At 49.7% G+C, this 18,893-nt stretch overlaps 9 protein-coding genes across 9 annotated transcripts; 3 read left to right on the forward strand and 6 right to left on the reverse strand.

The window, feature by feature from the left end:
- Window positions 1-194: 194 nt before the first annotated feature.
- Window positions 195-1,771, forward strand: FOIG_16071 (uncharacterized protein; the record flags this gene model as incomplete). The annotated part of the gene is made up of 4 exons (XM_031217492.1): window positions 195-504; window positions 552-681; window positions 729-1,171; window positions 1,226-1,771. The coding sequence occupies 4 exons, from the start codon at window positions 195-197 to the stop codon at window positions 1,537-1,539; spliced, it is 1,197 nt and encodes a 398-aa protein (XP_031052784.1). The 3' UTR covers window positions 1,540-1,771.
- On the reverse strand, window positions 1,225-2,721 carry FOIG_16072 (uncharacterized protein). The gene has a single exon (XM_031217493.1). The coding sequence runs from the start codon at window positions 2,509-2,511 to the stop codon at window positions 1,723-1,725; it is 789 nt and encodes a 262-aa protein (XP_031052785.1). The 5' UTR covers window positions 2,512-2,721; the 3' UTR covers window positions 1,225-1,722.
- A 640-nt stretch (window positions 2,722-3,361) lies between these two features.
- Window positions 3,362-3,913, forward strand: FOIG_16073 (uncharacterized protein; the record flags this gene model as incomplete). Its single annotated transcript, XM_031217494.1, has 1 exon — window positions 3,362-3,913. The coding sequence occupies one exon, from the start codon at window positions 3,362-3,364 to the stop codon at window positions 3,911-3,913; it is 552 nt and encodes a 183-aa protein (XP_031052786.1).
- Window positions 3,914-4,676: 763 nt separating this feature from the next.
- Window positions 4,677-6,395, reverse strand: FOIG_16074 (uncharacterized protein; the record flags this gene model as incomplete). The annotated part of the gene is made up of 4 exons (XM_031217495.1): window positions 4,677-4,915; window positions 4,974-5,354; window positions 5,411-5,836; window positions 5,891-6,395. The coding sequence occupies 4 exons, from the start codon at window positions 6,393-6,395 to the stop codon at window positions 4,677-4,679; spliced, it is 1,551 nt and encodes a 516-aa protein (XP_031052787.1).
- A 1,009-nt stretch (window positions 6,396-7,404) lies between these two features.
- On the reverse strand, window positions 7,405-8,873 carry FOIG_16075 (uncharacterized protein; the record flags this gene model as incomplete). The annotated part of the gene is made up of 2 exons (XM_031217496.1): window positions 7,405-8,239; window positions 8,290-8,873. The coding sequence occupies 2 exons, from the start codon at window positions 8,871-8,873 to the stop codon at window positions 7,405-7,407; spliced, it is 1,419 nt and encodes a 472-aa protein (XP_031052788.1).
- Window positions 8,874-9,875: 1,002 nt separating this feature from the next.
- On the reverse strand, window positions 9,876-11,846 carry FOIG_16076 (delta-1-pyrroline-5-carboxylate dehydrogenase, mitochondrial; the record flags this gene model as incomplete). Its single annotated transcript, XM_031217497.1, has 5 exons — window positions 9,876-10,995; window positions 11,057-11,125; window positions 11,191-11,486; window positions 11,550-11,657; window positions 11,727-11,846. The coding sequence occupies 5 exons, from the start codon at window positions 11,844-11,846 to the stop codon at window positions 9,876-9,878; spliced, it is 1,713 nt and encodes a 570-aa protein (XP_031052789.1).
- A 570-nt stretch (window positions 11,847-12,416) lies between these two features.
- On the forward strand, window positions 12,417-13,492 carry FOIG_16077 (solute carrier family 25, member 46; the record flags this gene model as incomplete). Its single annotated transcript, XM_031217498.1, has 5 exons — window positions 12,417-12,480; window positions 12,540-12,551; window positions 12,608-12,702; window positions 12,766-12,801; window positions 12,857-13,492. The coding sequence occupies 5 exons, from the start codon at window positions 12,417-12,419 to the stop codon at window positions 13,490-13,492; spliced, it is 843 nt and encodes a 280-aa protein (XP_031052790.1).
- Window positions 13,493-13,740: 248 nt separating this feature from the next.
- FOIG_16078 (uncharacterized protein) lies at window positions 13,741-16,386 on the reverse strand (the record flags this gene model as incomplete). The annotated part of the gene is made up of 10 exons (XM_031217499.1): window positions 13,741-14,291; window positions 14,348-14,528; window positions 14,587-14,762; window positions 14,812-14,960; window positions 15,019-15,143; window positions 15,207-15,769; window positions 15,834-15,935; window positions 15,994-16,055; window positions 16,138-16,257; window positions 16,343-16,386. 10 exons carry the CDS (start codon window positions 16,384-16,386, stop codon window positions 13,741-13,743), a joined length of 2,073 nt encoding a protein of 690 aa, XP_031052791.1.
- A 394-nt stretch (window positions 16,387-16,780) lies between these two features.
- FOIG_16079 (prolyl-tRNA synthetase) lies at window positions 16,781-18,443 on the reverse strand (the record flags this gene model as incomplete). Its single annotated transcript, XM_031217500.1, has 3 exons — window positions 16,781-17,995; window positions 18,063-18,380; window positions 18,441-18,443. 3 exons carry the CDS (start codon window positions 18,441-18,443, stop codon window positions 16,781-16,783), a joined length of 1,536 nt encoding a protein of 511 aa, XP_031052792.1.
- Window positions 18,444-18,893: the final 450 nt, after the last annotated feature.

Genomic DNA, 18,893 nt, shown 5'->3' on the forward strand with positions numbered 1-18,893 from the left:
TCTCATCCCGGTAAGGGGCAGCAGGGTTCTCCCACATCAACTGAATTGCTAGTCTAAGTGAAGACATCTCAGTCTGGATCATGGACTTATTTATACAAGCGAGCTATCTCATTTTCTATCACAATCCGCAATTAACTTTTCTTTTTCGGCTCCACTCCAAAGCACACTCGCATTCTTGTACTTAACTTCTCACAATGGGCTCAGTAGGCACTTCAGCAAACGACCTCATCGCCACCCTCGACGGTGTTAGCCCCAGTCAATTCGGCGGCGATGAAGTCGAGCGTCTTCGTGTCCGTGCAGCTGCACGTCGTTTGCTAGCTAGAGTCGAAACTCCATATGAACGAGCATGGGGTTTTTGTTTCGAGCATCCTGCTGTTTTTGCAGCGCTGCAGACTGCGATTGATTTGGGAATCTGGAAGGCTTGGACCAAGGAGGGTGGGGGAAAGAAGACAATCGATGAGTTGGTCAAGTTGACTGGGAGGGATGTTGAACCAAACTTGTTACGTGAGTCCTCATATTGCTGTGATGTTGATCGAAGCTTACGTTTGTAGGACGTCTGTTCCGCCTTTTGGCTGCGTTTTATGTAGTTGAGGAGACAGGGGTAGATACCTTCAAGCCTACGCCCTTCTCGTACGCCATTGGTGATGAAAGTACCAAGGTCCGAGCCTCCCTCGAAGCAGCGTAAGTCTCCCAACCACAAAACCAACACGTCAACTAAGGAAACCCAGAACCTACCAGTACATCTCAGCTGGCCAAAATCTCCCCAAATACCTCGCCAAAATAGGCTACAAAGTCCCCACAGCAGCAGAAGACAACAACTACGCAGGGAGCGATCCCGACGGCCTCAACTTCTTCGGTCGTCTCCAGATGAGTCCAGAGTACTATGAAGCCTTCACGGGACACATGGAGGCGTGGACATCTTGGAAGACGCCCTGGACTAAGATTTACGATCCTAGCAAGTTGATCGAGGGTGCTGATCTTAGCAAACCGCTTGTCGTTGATGTTGGCGGCAATACTGGTATTGACATCTCGCATGTTCTCAAGGCCAGGCCGGATTTGCCAAAGGGCGTTTTGGTGTTGCAGGATTTGCCGGAGATTATTGAGCGGGCGGATGTTGATGAGAAGGTCACAGCTATGGCTCATGATTTCTTTAAACCTCAGCCTGTGAAGGGTAAGTCTCACCATTGTAACTAGATAGGAGCTCAAAGTACTAACCCAAGTCTAGGATGTCGGGCATACTTTATGCACGCTGTTCTCCATGACTGGCCCGATGCCCAAGCAACCCAACTTCTACAGAACACCAAAGATGCTATGACAAAGGGCTACTCTAAGCTCTTCGTCTACGATATCGTGCTACCACCAACTGGAGCTAGTATCAGTCAGACTACCATGGATGTTCAGATGATGTCCCTTCTTTCAGCTTCAGAGCGAACAAAGAGTCAATGGGAGGAATTGTTGACGGGGGCTGGGCTCAAGATTGTTAAGTTTTGGCCTGATCCCCAGCAGTATGAGATGCTGATCGAGGCAGAGATTGCATGAGCAAAGGACGAAAGAACGTCCATCAAAGACGGCATGTAATCACAATGAAGAGTAAAGAGATATCTGCTAGTTCGAGTATCCGCAAAGAGATTCTGATTATTTTATCATATCAGTAGGCCCAGGAAACAAGAGTAGTAGCAGTTCGGCAGTAGGATAAGCATCATCGATTTACCAACGGCAAGCTTAATCTTCCCTCTCAGATAGTGCAATAATACTAAACTCGGCGCTCCCCTCTCCTGCGTTAATAAAACGCCGCACCCCAATGTCCAAGACTTTGCTACTTAGCATATCCTCTCCCTCGCTCACAGGTCCGTAGCACATCATCCCGCCAAAGCTTCCATCCAACCCCCAGAGATTCCCGTCCATCCCTTTCACAAAGGCCATGAAGTGATACCCGATAGGATCCTCGGCATTGGGCGCCACTGTATCGCCTCTGGCTGCCGCCTTGCTGTGCGCTTCCTCCAGCACGGCTGAGTTATACAACAGATCCGCCCGCTGAGTGGGTAAGGGCAGCGCGAGAGCTTTGTCGAGGAGTCCTGCCAGAGACGATGAGGGCAAGAGGCGCTCGCGCAAGGAGCCGTTGAGTAGGGCGTGGACAAGGGCGACCATGCCGCAGGCGTTGCCGATTGTCTGGGGGAACCAGAGTACCGGGGGCACGCCGTCTGTTGGATAAAGGTCGTCAAAACCCTCCATTGAGTAGGTCTTCCGGTCAGGAGGAGCTGGCGTTCTTTTGCCAGCGGCCACATCTTCAGCCTCGACGGCGTGGTAGGCATTAGAGGGCGTGATGAAGATGAGGGCATGTGCTGGTCGCGGCACCATGGCTAGGAGGTCCGGCTCGTCGAGGGAGTAGACATCATGAAACGCCAGCTTGGGGTCCATCCCTAGGTCGTGGGCCAGATTGGTGAAGACCTGGGGGTTGTTCTCGAGCGGGACGAAGAACTTTCTGCCCTCGGGGCTGTGATAGACCGCCATCTTGACTCTCGGAGGTGCGGCTAACAGGCCTATAGCGCTGTACGGGTTAAGCGCGTCGCTTTGTATAGGTAGCAGTAAATAAGCTCAACGGGATGGCGATGCCTGGGATTGGAATTTATCATTCGGCGCTTGAAGTGGAGGCTGCGTGGCGTTTTTGTTCACGGGAGTTGGAGAAGGTAGGCATTCAGGCGTTGACGTAAGGCGGAGAGTGCTGCGCATGACGCTCCTCTGATTGGCTGAATATTGTCGGCATGTGTGCAACCTGATGCATTCAGTGGGCAACTTGACATGACAGAGGGTCTTTTATTTGTTATTCCTCAGTATTGAAAAGAGTTCGGGGCCATGCGATAGCGGCAACCAGATGTTTCTGCATTGTATTTATTGCCTCAGTGCTCCTCACGGCTGCATGTTTTAGGCCGAGACTGAGTTCCCGACAATCATGTTGCAATGGAGTCACTTAGACTAGCACTCCGCAGTGGAAGTTTAACCTACCCAACTTTATTATTTTATCAATCGGCAATATTCCAGATTCCAAGTCGGGAACCTTTACACATGCTTACCCGACAGCAGCCTGTGATTTGTTTCCAAGACCTCGGAATTCACCCGTGCGTTGACCTATCGGATCAGAACCGAACCACCGATTTTGGCGGCTGTGGTTCAGTTTCGGTGACGCAAACCTAAGCTGGTAGTTTCTAGGTTTAGTATATCAAAATTCATTCTTTCGATTGGCACTTTGTTACCTCTTTCAAAGCTATTAATTAGCCTGGCCAAGAACATTCCACACGCTTTCACGGCATCTTTGTTTTCACCACAGTAGTCTCTTGTCTCTCCCCGCTCGACTCGTCCCAAGATGGCCACCACAATGGCTGAGTCCCACCTGACTCTCATCATTGACGTCGCCAAAGAGACCAATTCCAACAGCCCCGCAGCAGACATCTGGCGCGCTCTCGATGCGGCCGTCAGTGCCATCTTTCCCAACCAGCTCTTCACCATCTCTGTCTACGACGAGGCTACTGGTACCACGTGTCGTCTTTACACCACGCGCAACGACGTCCAGCCTCTCGGTGCGCGGAAAAAGGTGACACAGAGTGCGTGGTCGGAACAGGTTCTTCAAGATGGCAAGCAGTTCTATGGCCAGTCAATTGAAGAAATCAAGAAGTCCTTTTCTGAGTGGGAATTCCTGTCTGCAATTGGCTGTGAGAGTGTATTGAACACCCCTGTTCGGAACAATGCGACTGGTGCCATAGTGGGAACCCTGAACATTCTGGGCGAGCCACATGCATTTGACGAGTCTCCGGTCAAGTTGGCTGTTGTGCTAGGTCAACTGGTCTCAGGAGCTATCGAGGCTTGTAGAGAGGACATCCTATCAATGCCTTTTGAAGGGGAGATGGAAACCGTCTAGGCTCATTACATGGCATTGCATGTCGTATGCTCCCTTGTCGCCTTGTTGACGATGGACTGAGCCAAAATAGGCGGCTCTTTTAGCTGTATACATTGCAGCTGTGTTGATGACGAAGTTATTGATATAGGCTAGGAGATTAGGTCCCTGATAGACTTAACTAATAAGAATTTTTATTAAAGCTTATATATTAAGGAGTAGTTTTAAAGTATTTTTAATATTAAGTTAGAGCCATAATAGGGGACTAAAGGTAGCCTTTTAATCCCTTAGAGAATATATTTAAAGTTCTCCTTACATATTAGACTTTACTAGATAGGCTAAAAGGCTTATCTTAGGTAATTATATAGGCAGTTAATATACTACCTAAACTATATTTATAAGATTATTTTAATTTAATAGACCTGATAGCTGATGCTTGCATCGCATGCGTTACTCGCATGCCGTATGCATGGATGGAATCGGTATACCAACGGCTTATAAGATAGTGTTAGAATAGGCAAGCCGTCTTTAATTACTTGTAGTCTCGACTTTTGCAACACGAATATTGGGTTACATAATCTATATAACTAATTGCTGGCCTTGAGACTAAGCTTTAGGCTCCTAACACACTTGACCAAGGGAAGATACCATTTTTTACAATACAAGCCTTCACCTAAAAAGCTACCACGGTGTTAGGTTTCAGAGAAAAGACAACAGGATAACAAAAAGGCGACAATCCTTTACGCCATACTTTAGTTGTAGGGACACGTTCTGGCCCGAGAAATGTCTAATAGACATATCGGAAGGATGGCTTCTCTTTGTCCGTCAGATCATTGAAGGCCTCGGAGGTTTCAACTTGGTGATCAACCTCAGTATGTCTGGTTTCTCGATCCCTCTTGCTATTCTCCTGACGACAAAGAACGCCGTACATAGAGATAGCGGCGATCGCCACGACAACACACACGAGAAGTCCAGTGAATCCAGCAGTGTAATTCGGGGCGTCTTTTGCTCTGAAAGCCTGAGGGCCTAAAGAGTAAGGACTTTAATTCTAGCCAGCAGAGTAACCTTGACACGAGCAACATACCTAGGATATTTCCGAGCGAGTATGCAATAAACCACAGTGCGTTCATGGCGACCTTCTTGGTATGGCCAGAGGTGTTGGCCATGGGTAGGGAGGTCGACAAGACATAGGGCGTGAAATAAGTCCAGAAGCATAGATAGGATGCCAACAAACCATGCCGATTATCTCGAGGGAGTTGCCAGAGGAGTACGGCACAGACCAGGGGAACTAAGTTAGCACAGGCTATGATGAAGCAACGATATCCCTTGAACTTAGCAGATGGAATAGATAACAGAATCTGGAAGGTTGTCCCGATAACACCAGTTGGGAGGTTAATGAGGATTGATTGTAAGGTGTTGAATCCAAAGCCAGACACAATAAGGCCGGAGAAGCTGGATATACCACCTTTTCTATCATTAGTGAAACTTGAGAGAAAAAAAGAGTTGATTCCGAATTCTCACCGTTGGGGACATTCTGAGCGGCCGCAAAGATGACCAGAAGCCAGGTTTTGGGATCAACCAAGAGCTCCCTGACCTGGTACCACTTGAACTTGACATCCTCAACACCTGTGTTGTTATCCTTGACCCTCTGGATAGCGACCCATTTCTCACGGTCGCTGAGTTGCGAGCTGCTGACTGGGGAGTCCGGAAGGAAGACCCAAAGAAGGCAGGCCCAGATGACGGTGAAGCCACCGATGACCAGGAAAAGGAGTCGCCACCTGGCCACGCCAGTATTCGTCAGACCGATGGCGTAGCTGACAATACCTGTGAAGGCCGTAGAAATTGTGTTGAACCAGATAGCCGTCCTCACGGGCTGCTCGGATCTGGTCCACCACATGACAGTAAGGATACTGTTGGTAGGGTATACAATGGCTTCGAGACCACCCACTTGATGCAAGTTAGTATTGAGGTTTTAAAAGGATTGGGCAATGGGGAAATTACTCAGGAATCGGACAACGGACAACCCAGCCATGTTGTGAACCGCTGCGGTGCACATGGCAAGGATGCCCCAGCCAAGAACCGTTACAGCAAGGAGCTTTCCGACAGGGAATCTTTGGATGAGAATGGCCATGGGCCACTCGAACACGAGATAGCCAATAAAGAAGAGACTGCCGACGAGCGAGAACTGATTCTTGGAAATGTTTGTGTCCTGCAAAATGCCCAGGATGGCCGTGTTGCCGATAATGTTCTTGTCGACGGCCGCCAGGATGGTCGTCACTGCCATGAGCGGCAGGACGGTGAGGTCAATCTTCCAGAGGACACGCCGGGATTCCTGGACAGAGATCGGCAGGTTCTTGATCTGCGGGTCCAGAGAGTTGACGAAGGCGGTGACGACGTCAACGTCGTGCCCTGCCGGCACGACGATGTCTCGTACGTCTCCTCGGCCGTCAGAGCCGTTAAGTGATGGGTTGGAAAGACGGCCGGTCTTTTCTGTAAGGTCATACATGTTGATGATCTGTAGAAAGAGATTGAGTAAATAGATGTGAAGACGAAAAGGGGACAATGATAGAAAGAATTGGAGGTCCCCACGACGGACGATTATAATAAATCTGGAATTCTGCACAATGGCCGAGAAGACGGAGCCTTTTATGCCATGTGCAATATTCCCAGAATCCGGGGAAAAGGGACTCTCCTTCTCCGCACGACCATCGCGTACCGTCTTGTGCTTATTTGGCAAAGCTCAGCAGGCTGACCAAATTGGCTATCTCTACCCTCAAACCTTGTCACCTCTCCACGCCTCCACATCCCAGATCTGGGTGTTAGTGCATCGGGCTAAATCAAGGGTGATAGATATGTAGCATGGGGGCGGTCTGGCGCAATATCCCCACCCCCGCAAAGCTGGCTGCAATATCTGTGGACTATCGGGATTTCGCGGTCAACTATCCGACGTTTCATTTGACAAGTGGTTTTGAGAATAGTTCTACTCTAAGTGTAATACGGCAGAGAGGACCTGGCTGGTCGGAGTCTAACCGATAGCTACAAGTTGGTACCTCAACCTGAATCAGTACTAGAGACTCACGCCCTCGGCTCAAGTCCGATATCACGCTTCCGCCAAGGATGAGAATCCTAGCTCTGTGTCCCCTGCGACAACCAACGACAGAGGTCTGCACCGTTCATTGCATCAAGGCAGATGTAAAGAAAAGGAGTCAGGGAATGAACATATTGAAGGCCCAAATTTGACTGGGCCAGACGGAAGACTTGCTTCTACCACCTCGAGACGATGTCATCTTTCTCATTTTACTATTATGCGCTATCAAAATTCTACGCCGCCATCATGAAGAAGGTGGTAACTGAGCAACATACAGTAGTGCTAGAACAGTTGAAGGATCAAGTTTCTTTTCCCAACAGGGGCATATAAAGTCTTGTGACTTGTGAATCAACTCACAATCCCTGCAGAAGACCACGGTCAAGAACCAGGCCAAAAGATGGGGATCATTGTTGGCGTTATTTGTGTACTAGTATCTACCGGCTACTCCAAACGTAATTGCCTTCTTGAGTCGTCTCCAGACTTCCTTTCTCAAAGCATGGTACTCGACTTTTGTTCTTGAAACGGCGTCTCTGTTCTCCACCGCCCTACGGAACAAGTATGAGATACAGTCTCCCAGCGTTCCCCAACTCAAGCACTTGTAGGCCTCCGGAGACGCGGGGACGTTCGTCCTGGGGTCCGCTGCGAGCTGGAGCAGCGTGCAGCTGACCTCATCAGCCATGCCGAGAAGCTGCCCATACTGGACCTTAGTCAATGGCAATCCCGCTTCGGCGCGTTGCTGCTGCACCTGGTAGGCGTGCAGCGCACTCTGCTTGTTGTGCGTGGCGAGGAACAGGTCCACCTTGGGAAAGCCGCTAGTAGTGTCAGGTCCGAGATCCTTGTATCGACGCTGCAGCAGGCCCTCTGCGATGCTGTTGTACGAGTCATCGGTCTGCTGCTTTGTGTCGTGGATGAGCCCCCGGGGCTCCGAGTTCATGTAAGCGCCTCGTACCAGCTTGACACCAATGGTAAAGCCCTCATCCTTGGCACAGCGAAGATGGCCAAGAAGGGTGGATGGTGTCGACTTCAGGTAGGCTTGGTATGTGTTGTAAACGATTGCTTGTTGTCGGTTGTATCTACGCATAAGGCTGAGCGCAATGTCGTCAATCGCAGGCTGCACAAATTGCTGTTCAGCGTCGATGAGGATGCCCGCCTTTCGCTCTATAGCCCTTTGACAGACAGCATCGAGAGCATCCTGCATCTGCTTCGGAAGAGGGGTCTGGTCCTTTAATGCTTGCATCACTCCAACTCCAGCTCCAGTGAACCTGGATATTGTCAGTGTCAATGTGAAAAAGGATGTTAGAGGTGACCTTACTTGAGTGCTAAGAAATCACCTTTCTCAAGCATGGAAGCGGTCTCCAGGACGCCCTGTCGCCATGCTTCAATTCCTTCATCGAAAGTTGGCTCTTGCGCCGGAATGCCTTCTTCTTTGAGTTCCTTGACTCCGACACCAACTTCCTGCTCCCCGGAAGCTTCAATGACGACTTCCCGAGCATATGTCAAGATCACACCCTTGAATCCCATGTCCTTGATGCTGTCGATGGTGTCTTTAACTTCGCGCACATCTTCACCGGCGCAGAAGTGTCGATATATGGTGGACTTGAAGATGGCGTTGAGTATGGGGTTCTTGTCGACGCTGAAAAGAGGCGAGTGGGGGTTGGTGAAGAAGGACAACATCGCTAAGGAGGGAGTAAGGAGAATGCGGTTGCTGGACACTGTTGCAATGAGCAATGATCTTAGCAGCATCCCCGTTGGCAGGAGGGAATGTGGCGGAGGCGCACGAGTTGGGGTTGTCGTGGTTCCAGCATGACGTCTTTGTGAGATTCTGTTGGCGGTTCGGAGAAGAGTAAGCCGTGAGTGTGCCTGAATACGTGAAAGAGCAGAGGGCGCTGGACGCATTGTGTCTATACGCAGGTGTGCTGTGCAAGTTGTTGGTAATGGACAAGGATTATGGCATTAGATATCCCAAGTCTACGATTTTGAAAACAACGCTGCCGGGTAATTGAATTCCACTGGCTTTTCGCATTCAAGAGTCTGACCCTCTGTCCCTATCCGGACATAGTGGTGTGGTACGTACAGTAGCCTACCCTGCATATCGGTGCTCGGACCAGCAGCCGATACCCCTCCCATCGGCAACGTGTCACACGGCCCGTCGGCAGTTTGCCCACCCCGACCTCTTCCCAGTCTTCGGTAGCAAGGATAGCCGACAGCTTTACCCCAACTCTTGATCACGCCAGGAATGTGGCTGCGCCTGACTTTACTGGCAGTCTATCGCAGCGCGCGAAAGTAAGCGGTAGCTCAGACCATATCGAAGCATTTCCCCGGCATCGAGTTGAAACAGATACGTAGTAGGGGCGCTGTTGTTTGACTGTTATCCCTGGAAGCAAGCTCGTCTTTAATATGATATAGACTGTGTATATCCGTATTTATGCTTGCGCACTTTTCCTCCGGTGGACCGTGAACCTCTATAAGTCTGCCAAAGGGAGCGCAGGACATGTTAAGCTGAACTTTTATAATTGCTGTCGCATCTGATCTATGACACGAGTGAAGTGATAAGACTTGGAAATTATTCAAGTGACAGCTTGCAATCCAAAGACTATTAGAAAGTAGAAGCAAATTCCAGCAAGCCGAGTCTTGTGTTTTGTTTCATTATGCTGTCCATGTATAGACCTTGTGACTCATTGTCGGCACTGCGAGTAATAATAAGAGGTTATCTTCGACCAACTCGTGTCCTTAAAAGCACATCTTGCATACATCCAAGATAAAACGAGCGCGATAGATAATACACTATTTCCAGAGGACCCAACGGCCAAGCCAGAGCTCTACAGTGATTCACTCCTGGATTCCACCAATAGTCTCCCCAAGGGAGTCGCTTTGAGTTGCAGATCACATATTGAGCTTTTATACCTCGTTAGAAGGGTACTTGACCTCGTCGGCACCAATTAAATCTTCCTTCATACTCCTGATGCTTGTGAAACGAGATAGGAGGTTAGTGCTGGTGGCTTTGTCGTTGGTGCCCGAAGCCCGACCGCCTCCGAAAGGCTGGTGACCAACAACGGCGCCACTGCTCTTACAGTTGACATAAAAGTTACCAGCCGACTGTCGAAGAGCCTTCTCGGCTTCAGCGATGGCGGTTCGGTCGCGGGCAAAGACGGCGCCGGTAAGGGCAAACTTGGTAGACCTGTCGATCAACTCCATAGTCTGCTTGAATTTGGCATCTGGGTATACGTAGACGGAGAGGATAGGACCAAATAACTCATTCTTCATGAGGCTGTGTGAAGGATTCCTGGTTTGGAAGATAGTGGGCTGGATAAACCAACCCTTGGACTTATCAGTAGAGCCGCCGGCAAGGAGCTCGACTTCCTTGTCTGCCTTGGCGTCCTGGATGACCTTGTTAAGCTTCTCCCAGGACCGCTTGTGGATGACAGGGCCAATGAAGTTCTTGAAGTCCTCGGGGGGTCCGACCTGGAGCTTCTCCGTCTCTGCGACCAGCTCCTCTTTAAACTTGAGCCAGATAGACTCGGGAACATAGAGACGAGACGTAGCAGAGCACTTCTGTCCCTGGTACTCGAAGGCTCCACGGACGGTGTTGACAACAGCATTCCGGATATCAGCGCTATTGTGGATTAGATGAAAATTCTTTCCACCAGTTTCTCCAACAACACGAGGGTAGTTCTCGTAGAGACCGGACCGAATTCCGTCACCGATCTTGCCGTAGAGATCACGAAAAACATCAGTGGAGCCTGTAAAGTGAAGAGCACCAAACTTGGGGTGCTCAAGAACAGCCTTTGTGACCTTCTCGGCGTCACCGGGGAGGAACTGAATGACACCATCCGGGAGACCGGCTTCCTCGAGGACCTTCTGGAGTACGTAGCCAGCATAGATGGCGCTGTCTGACGGCTTCCAGATAACGACGTTACCCATGATGGCTGGTGCAGCAGTCAGATTGGCGCCAATGGCTGTGAAGTTGAAGGGGCTGATAGCGTAAACGAAGCCTTCGAGGGGGCGGTACTCCATCTTGCTGCAAATGGTTTATTAGCACGCTTACAGTGTTGGAGTGATCACCGAGGTGTTCAGCTTACTTCCAGACTCCGGCATCGTTCATTGTGTTCTGCTGCTTGTACAGCTCAGCGGCATAGTGCACGTTGAATCTGAGTCCACAGTTAACCATTATTTCCTAATCACATCCGCTGCTGACCAGGCTGATAATAAGTACCTGTAGAAATCACAACTCTCGGCTGCTGAGTCGATCTCGGCCTGCCAAATGTTCTTACCCTGCCCGAGCATAGTGGCGGCCATGATCTCGTAGCGGTACTTTCCAGCAATCAGCTCCGCTGCTCGGAGAAAAACGGCCGCTCGGTTCTCAAATGAAGTGTTGGCCCAATCCTCTTTCGCGGCCATGGCCTTCTCGATCGCTTCCGACACCTGGTCAGGGGTCGCTGTAGCATATTCGGCGAGGGTAGTGGTATGGGCAGAGGGAATGGGTTGAGAGCCAGTGGCTTTGGAGGCGACCTATACGGATAGTCAAGTGAGCCTTTTGCCTGGAAATTCACTAGAATAGAAAAGAAGACACACCGTCTGGCCACTGATCTTTAGCGGAACCTTGATGGGAAGACGCTGCTTGAGGCTATCAAGAGCTTCCTGCAACTTTTGGCGCTCCAGGGAACCCTTTGCGTAGGTGGGCTACAAGCATGTCAGTATGATTGATCATCTCAAGCTGAATCGGGCGTAGGGCTGCGTAGGTGTGCATACGTTGGGTTCATTTCGAATTGGGGGGACCCTGAAAGTCCCCAGGCAGCGGGTAGTGAGCTGTCGAGGAGCTGCCTGACAGCGAATAGCCTGACGGACGTTCAGCATCATGTGTGAAGCCATTTTTGTGAATTGGAGAAGTATGTGTCTTGACAAAAAAAAAAGAAGGGAGAGGGGTCAATTGGAGGACAATTAAAACTACTTAAAAGGATGTGAGTTAAGAATGACCCCAAACAAAGGAAACCCAGAAATCTTTTACGAGTCCGCCATCGGCTATAATCGGTACCGGGCGACAACTACCGTGATGCCACAACACCGCACGCAGATCCAAGCTACCCAGGCTGGCAATCTCTTGGAGTGAATTACCGACCACCAAGTTAACATTGAATGCCCTCTCGGCTGATGTGCCCGAAATATGAGAATAGCGGGATTGGAGGGCCTGTCCCGGTAAACAGCCGATGGACTCTGCGGCAGATATCCGATGCCTTGTCCATGTCAATATCCCGACCTTGCCTATCTTGCCCCCACACTCTAACAACCTAACAAGATCACGGAATGTGGCGCGGCTCTAGAATGGTCTCGGCGTGTTGCCGACTTCGTGGGTGCGGTTCTGCTGTATTATCAGATACCGCTCACAAGGTTTGAGCCTGCAAAACAAGAAATCCCTGTAAGCAACACACACGCACGACAGCCATGGCAGACACAATCAGAGATATTGTCGCGGGGGCGATGGGGGGCGCTGCGCAGGTTCTAATTGGTAAATATTCCAAAAAGGTATAGGAACGAACAAGACACTCACTCATGATGGATGATTAGGGCAGCCATTCGGTATGATACTCCATATTCAATTAGTTCTCGTAATCATCTCTCACCCACGCTTGTAGACATCGTCAAGGTGCGACTTCAAGCATACGGTGGTGACGCATTAGATGTTACTCGAAAGATCTGGAGTTTAGAAGGACCACGATCTTTCTACAAGGTTAGAAAACACACTTGTTACCATGTTCTTGGTGCACATTTGCTGACTGAACACTGAACCCAGGGCACTCTACCGCCACTCCTCGGAGTCGGTGCCTGCGTTAGACAAACCATCCCGCATAACTCTTGAGGACTAGTTATTGACGATTTCATAGGTCAGCATTCAATTTGGTGCATTTCACTTTTTCAGTCAACAGTTTGACAACTTCAACAAGCAGCAACGTTCTAACCATGAAGGCTCCTTGTCTCTCGGCCAGGTTTACCTAGCTGGTGGCTTAGCCGGTGTCACCAACAGTGTCATATCTGGCCCTATCGAGCACATCAGAATTCGACTTCAGACGCAGCCCCATGGTGAGAAGAAGCTTTACCCTGGGGTATCTGACTGCGTCAGAAAGATCTGGCAACACCAGGGCATCTCAGGCATCTACCGCGCCCAGGCCGTCACCATTCTTCGCGAATTTCACGGCTACGGAGTCTGGTTCGCCGCGTACGAGGGCCTCGTCCAGCATGTCGCAAGGATGGAGGGTAAGAATCGAAGCGAGATTGAGAGCTGGAAGTTTGCAGTATGCGGCGGTCTTGCTGGGGAGTTTCTTTGGCTCCTGAGCCATCCTCTTGATGTCATCAAAAGCAAGATGCAAAGTGACGGATTTGGTCACGACCAAAAGTACAAGACCATGCGAGAGGCTATTCGACAGACTTGGCGAATGGGTGGTATTTCTGGGTTGTTCGAGGGTATTGGTCCTGCGCTACTGCGAGCTATGCCAGTTTCAGCGGGAACATTTGCGACGTGAGTCTGTTTTCTATTCTTCAAGCTTCACAGTCCAGGCAGTTCAAAGCTGATTTTTCTTTAGTGTCGAGGTTGTTCGCAAGATGCTGTCGAGTGGAGATGAGACGCCAGAGATGATAGAAATCTAAATTCGACCACATTTATTCTAATCAAGAAAACCTATACGTCTACGGAACATAAGCTATGCATTCATTATGTCACATCGCAGAAACCACTATCATATCTACATCAACCAAAAGTCCCAATAGTCTGTTATCTGTCACCTCCCAAGTTGAAGATCTTGCCAATCTCTGCCCAGTCAACGTCATCCACGCCTGTCAGTGGTAACGTCGGATCGTTGAAGCTAGAGTAGATATCAGTAGCCTCATGGCTCAGATCCATCTCGAAGCTCTGAGGCATATTGAAATCCAGAGGATTCGCCTGCTGGTCCGGACCCATCTGCCACGGCACCCAGGCCGAGGTGGTCATGTACTCATCTTGAACTGCAAACACGCGTTCACCGCTTGCATCCAGTGTAGCTCGCTCAGTAAAAGGTAAACCTCCAAGGCTTGAATCACCTTCTTCCAGCCATGATTGTCTGTCCGTATCGGATGTTGGCGACCAGACCTGTTCATAAAACTGTTTCAGCTCGTCCAGTCGCCGCTGGGCTGCATGATTCCCAGCCCTGGAGAGGTGTCTCAAGATTCCAGCAGCTTGCTTAAGGCCTTCTGGAGGCGCTCCGTCTTGGCCTTGTACAAAGCCCATCATTGTCAATATGAATGCAGCCGAGAATGTAGCATCGAGATCGAAATAACCAAATAATGCTATCACGTAGTCAATATATACACCTGTACTGTGTCGACAGGGTCCGACCGCTTACCGATTCGCTTTTCTGCGCGGAGAGTCGAGAGGATTCGGATGCTCTTAGTGGCAGCATCCTGACATGTCAGGCATAGACGATTGATTACTGGAGACACACGTGTTGGAGGGCTGTCGCTCGATAATTGTACTTTATCCTTGACCCGTTGTAGCAGTATTGGTCTGATACACAGTATGATTGCCTAAGAAATCGAGTCAGAAAGTTGGAACGAGACGAAAAGCATGTTAACAGTGACCTACCTGAAATAACATCAAATACAGCGATGCGCTTGTCCTCGTGGTGGCGGTCGTCATGTTACAGAAGTCCATGGCCAACGAACTAGGTATGGAACGCCCTATCTCGTAAAGATTGTGAAGAGTGTCTTGAATCCTTGTCACAAACTCAGTCTGAGTGATTGTCATGTTTCCATAGAACGCTGTAGAGGTCAGAACGTTTACGGTCTAGGACAAATCTGACAAACTCACATGCCATGATCTCGTCTGTCGTTTGTGCTATTCTGATGTTTATAATCATCGGTAGAGGGTGTTGATATCCAGAAAAAGGGTGAGGAAGCTCAGCCCGCAATTGGCGTCCATCCACGCCCGGAGGAAAGCCAAGACCGGTTGATAGGCGACTATAATTACTTGTCAGCCAAAGAAAATGCTCATAATGCACTTCCCGGATCCACTCACCGATCAAGCATGTAGGCCGTCCACCAGACCCTTACTCGGTGATTGACTTCCGATCGGAGCCCCTGCTGTTCATCATGTGGAAGCTGACAGCCCAGGGCCATGGCTAGACGCAGAGCAGAACCAACCTTTACTATGGTCAGCTTTCTATCTTGGAGGAAAGGATGAGACATTGAGACTACAAGACGCACATAAACATAGGCATCATGCTTACGATCACACCACTGCAGGTAGAGACCAGCCAAACACAGCGTCTCAACCGCCAACACTCCATGTGAACCAAGTTCGTAAGTTGGCGGAATATTCTTGATTGCTTCTGCAAAGAACGAAGTTCCTGGCGGGGACGCTGGACTCTCACTCGGCGATCCTATGAGCATACCTACTGCCATAACCAATAGGTACTGTGTATACCACAGTGTTTGCATCTGCCTGAGCCGGGTAGCTTCATCATGATATAGGAGATCTAGAGAGTCAGAAAACGCTCTCGGATCGACAAAGTGTTGGTTAACTCCCATCAAAGATAGAAACGTCTCAAAAAGCTGACGGGATTGGCCCTGGGATATCAACTCGGGCGTGGGACTTCCGTGTACAAGAGTGGCAGCGGTGTTCCATTGGCTTTGCTTTGGTGGACCATTGCCAGAAGACGTAATTATTGTGGTTGCCGGCGAACTGTGGGAGTTTTGGTTGTCGACGTGATCGCGTACCATGGTTCGCACGCTGCACTCAAAGGCAGGCCCAGACACAACAGTAAGAACTGTGAGAATTCAGAAAGACATCCGTTTTCAAAGACGGCATATGAGATGTGTTATGGTTCTTACCTGGACTTAGCAGCATCTCTGCTTCCCGGGCAGGCTCAGAATCTCCCTCGACTGCATCACGGTTCATGGACGGCCCAATAAAAGGGGTGCTGGATTGTTTCCCTACGCGGAACACATATTTAGATCGAAATCAAGTCAGGTGGGTGCAGAGAAGACTTACGCGATACTTCTTCAAGTTTCTCTTCTAAACCTTTAATGGTCTTGACAAGGTCTTGGACGTAGCTTCTGAACGTTAGATCATTTTTATTTCTTAACTTTATATCTCCGTCGCTGAGGACAAATAAATAGATAGCGTATAACTTACGCCTCCGAGTAGCCGCGGCGAGCGATGGTGCCAAATCTACACTCGAAACCGTGGCGCGTGCAGGTCAGACATGGTTGACTGCCAGAACACTTGACTTTTCGACGGCGGCAGCTTTCACAACTATATTAATGTAAGCAATTTTGGTTTAAGTGGGATCTTTTTTTTTCCCCTTCTTCTTGTTCTTGTTCTAGGGTCTTCTACTTACGCGTTGCTCGCCCGAGTGAGCGGAACTGTGGTATTTGCTGGCATTTTCTCCGGTGCAAAGGAAAAGACAGAATCAGCGAACAAGGGCCTCGATCTGCGTTCTAGGGTAAAACGACCATGAGAGGAAGAGGGGAAGCGAGGCATATGAGGAGGACACGAGGGGATCGGGGATGGAATGATCCGCATGGCGGCTTTAGACTACTACTATAGTTAGGTTCATCGGTAATTTGTCCACCCATGCACTTTGATGAGAACGGTAGCCGATAACACACTCCCGGCAAGTTTTAGCTGGCTTGTGAGGGATTATGAGACCAGCGATATTGAGACTTCTAGGCTGGAGAGTATATTGGCTCAAATTGATTTGGAATTTATGGGTTTTCTTCTTTTTTAGTTTTCTATTTATTGAGTCTGATCTTAACCTTGCTATTTCAACGCTCATTTAGTAGCTTCTTCCAAAAAGCGTCCACTTCTGCGCCAACCTGTCACATTCTGGGTTCAAACACTTGCGTCCCTCTTCAATCTCACTAGGCTGCTCAAACGGAATGCACAGACTCTTCATTCCCATTGAGGCGGTTCTCTGGTCGCCCAAGTCATCCTCCTTGGTCGTCAACTGCTTGATGCGCTCTTCACATTTACCATCAAGACAAAATGGGATCAGGACCACATTCTTGCTGTCCAAGGCGGGAGTAACCTCGTCCCAATTTCCAATGACTTTGCGATGCTGGCTGTATGCTAGATTCGCCTTGTCGTACATACCCTTCTGGATCTGTTCGAGCAGCCTGGTCGCCTGGGGCCCAATCTCGGCAACAGGTATCGTTCCCTTTTCGTTGTTGTGCCTGACGGCATAGCTGACGACATGACTTTTCGCGTCTTTTGGTCCGAATTCCATTCTCAAGGGAACACCCTTCATCTCCCAGTCGTTGAACTTCCACGCTGGAGTGTATCCTTCACGCGTGTCGACCTCGACGCGGAGGCCCAACTTCTTCAACATCTTGCGCATCTCGTACAGCTGGTCCATCAGACGGTCCTTATCTTCGGCTGAGGTCTTCCTGTTGATGCCGACGGGCACCATCACGATCTGGGTCTGGGCCACGCGAGGCGGTAGAACCAGTCCCTTATTGTCGCCGTGGATCATGACCATAACGCCGATGACTCGTGTTGAAAACGCCCACGAGTTCTGCCAGACATAGAGTCGCCCCGAGCCGGCCGGATCTTCAACAGAGATGTCAAACATCTTGCTGAAGTTCTGACCCAGACAGTGCGATGTAGCTCCCTGGATGCCTCGTCCGTTGGATGGGATGTATCCTTCCAAGGTCATTGTATAGTACCCCCCAGCGAATCGTTCATTTTCCGTCTTTCGACCACGGACAACGGGCACCGCCAGAAGATCTTCATAGAGCTGTGCATATAGCTCCAAGATCTCCAGAACCTCGATTCCCGCCTGCTCTTCTGTCAGATGAGCTGTATGACCTTCTTGCCAGAGAAATTCGCGGGTGCGCAGGAAGGGTGTCGTTTGTTTTGTTTCCCAACGCACAACAGAGTTCCACTGGTTCAGTCGCAATGGAAGATCTCGGTGACTTCTGATCCATTTGCTGTAATAGGGATACATGATTGCCTCGGAGGTCGGACGAATAGCTACGGGAACGTCTAGTTTCTTTTCGCCGCTGAGAAACGTTAGCGCGGGTCCTTGGACAGTATTTGTTGACTTGCGCTTTTGTTACCCATGCCAGTTCTGGTGCAAAGCCTTCAATGTGATCTTTTTCCTTTGCCAGTGACTTGGCCGACAGAAACAGAGGGAATGCTGCTTCGCCAATGTCCATTTCGTCGAGATGGCTCTGGAACCATTTGCGTAGCTCATTCCAAATGAACATAGTCAGCGGGCGGAGGACAAAGAGCCCAGCAATTTCTGTATAATACTCGACCATTCCGGCTTTGACTACCACTTCTTGATACCATTGTGGGAAGTCCTCCTCTTTCGTAGCAGTGATGCCGATTATCTCGGCAGGCTTTTGGTTCAGGGTCAGAGGTGGTTGGATTGACTAGAGATATTGATTAGCGCTGATGTCAAAAAACCATCGCAGAAAAAGATTGGTTCATACCATTGCTGCTGGTTTCGGTGGCCCCGTTGATTCGAGCTGTTTGTAAAGCATATATTAGTGCAATGAAAATTATTTGACAGAGTCAGAATCTTGTGAAGAACCTTGCCAGTAATTGAAAGAAACGAAAATTTCTTGGGGTATCTCCTTGACGACTTTCCCTCGACATTTCGGTGATTTTTGTCGGTACATCGTGTCTGCCGACAGGGGGAACCGTACCCTATACGGCCGGCTATCTGTCCAGCCTTCGGTAACGCCTTGTCACTACCGGTAGAGCTATCGGGTTGCTAACCGTCGGCAAGCTAAGTTGACTAGCCTACCCGGTCCCACTTCTCGGGTGTTAGCCGACGATCAACAGCGCAAGGTACTCGAAGGGAGAAAGTTTTGGTTACAGGTTACACAGTTGTGCAGTGTGTCTTACCAATTTAAATGGGTTACCGTCATTCCTAACGCCTT

The sequence above is a fragment of the Fusarium odoratissimum genome (assembly GCF_000260195.1).
Source record: "Fusarium odoratissimum NRRL 54006 unplaced genomic scaffold supercont1.65, whole genome shotgun sequence".
Taxonomy (NCBI): Eukaryota; Fungi; Ascomycota; class Sordariomycetes; order Hypocreales; family Nectriaceae; genus Fusarium; species Fusarium odoratissimum.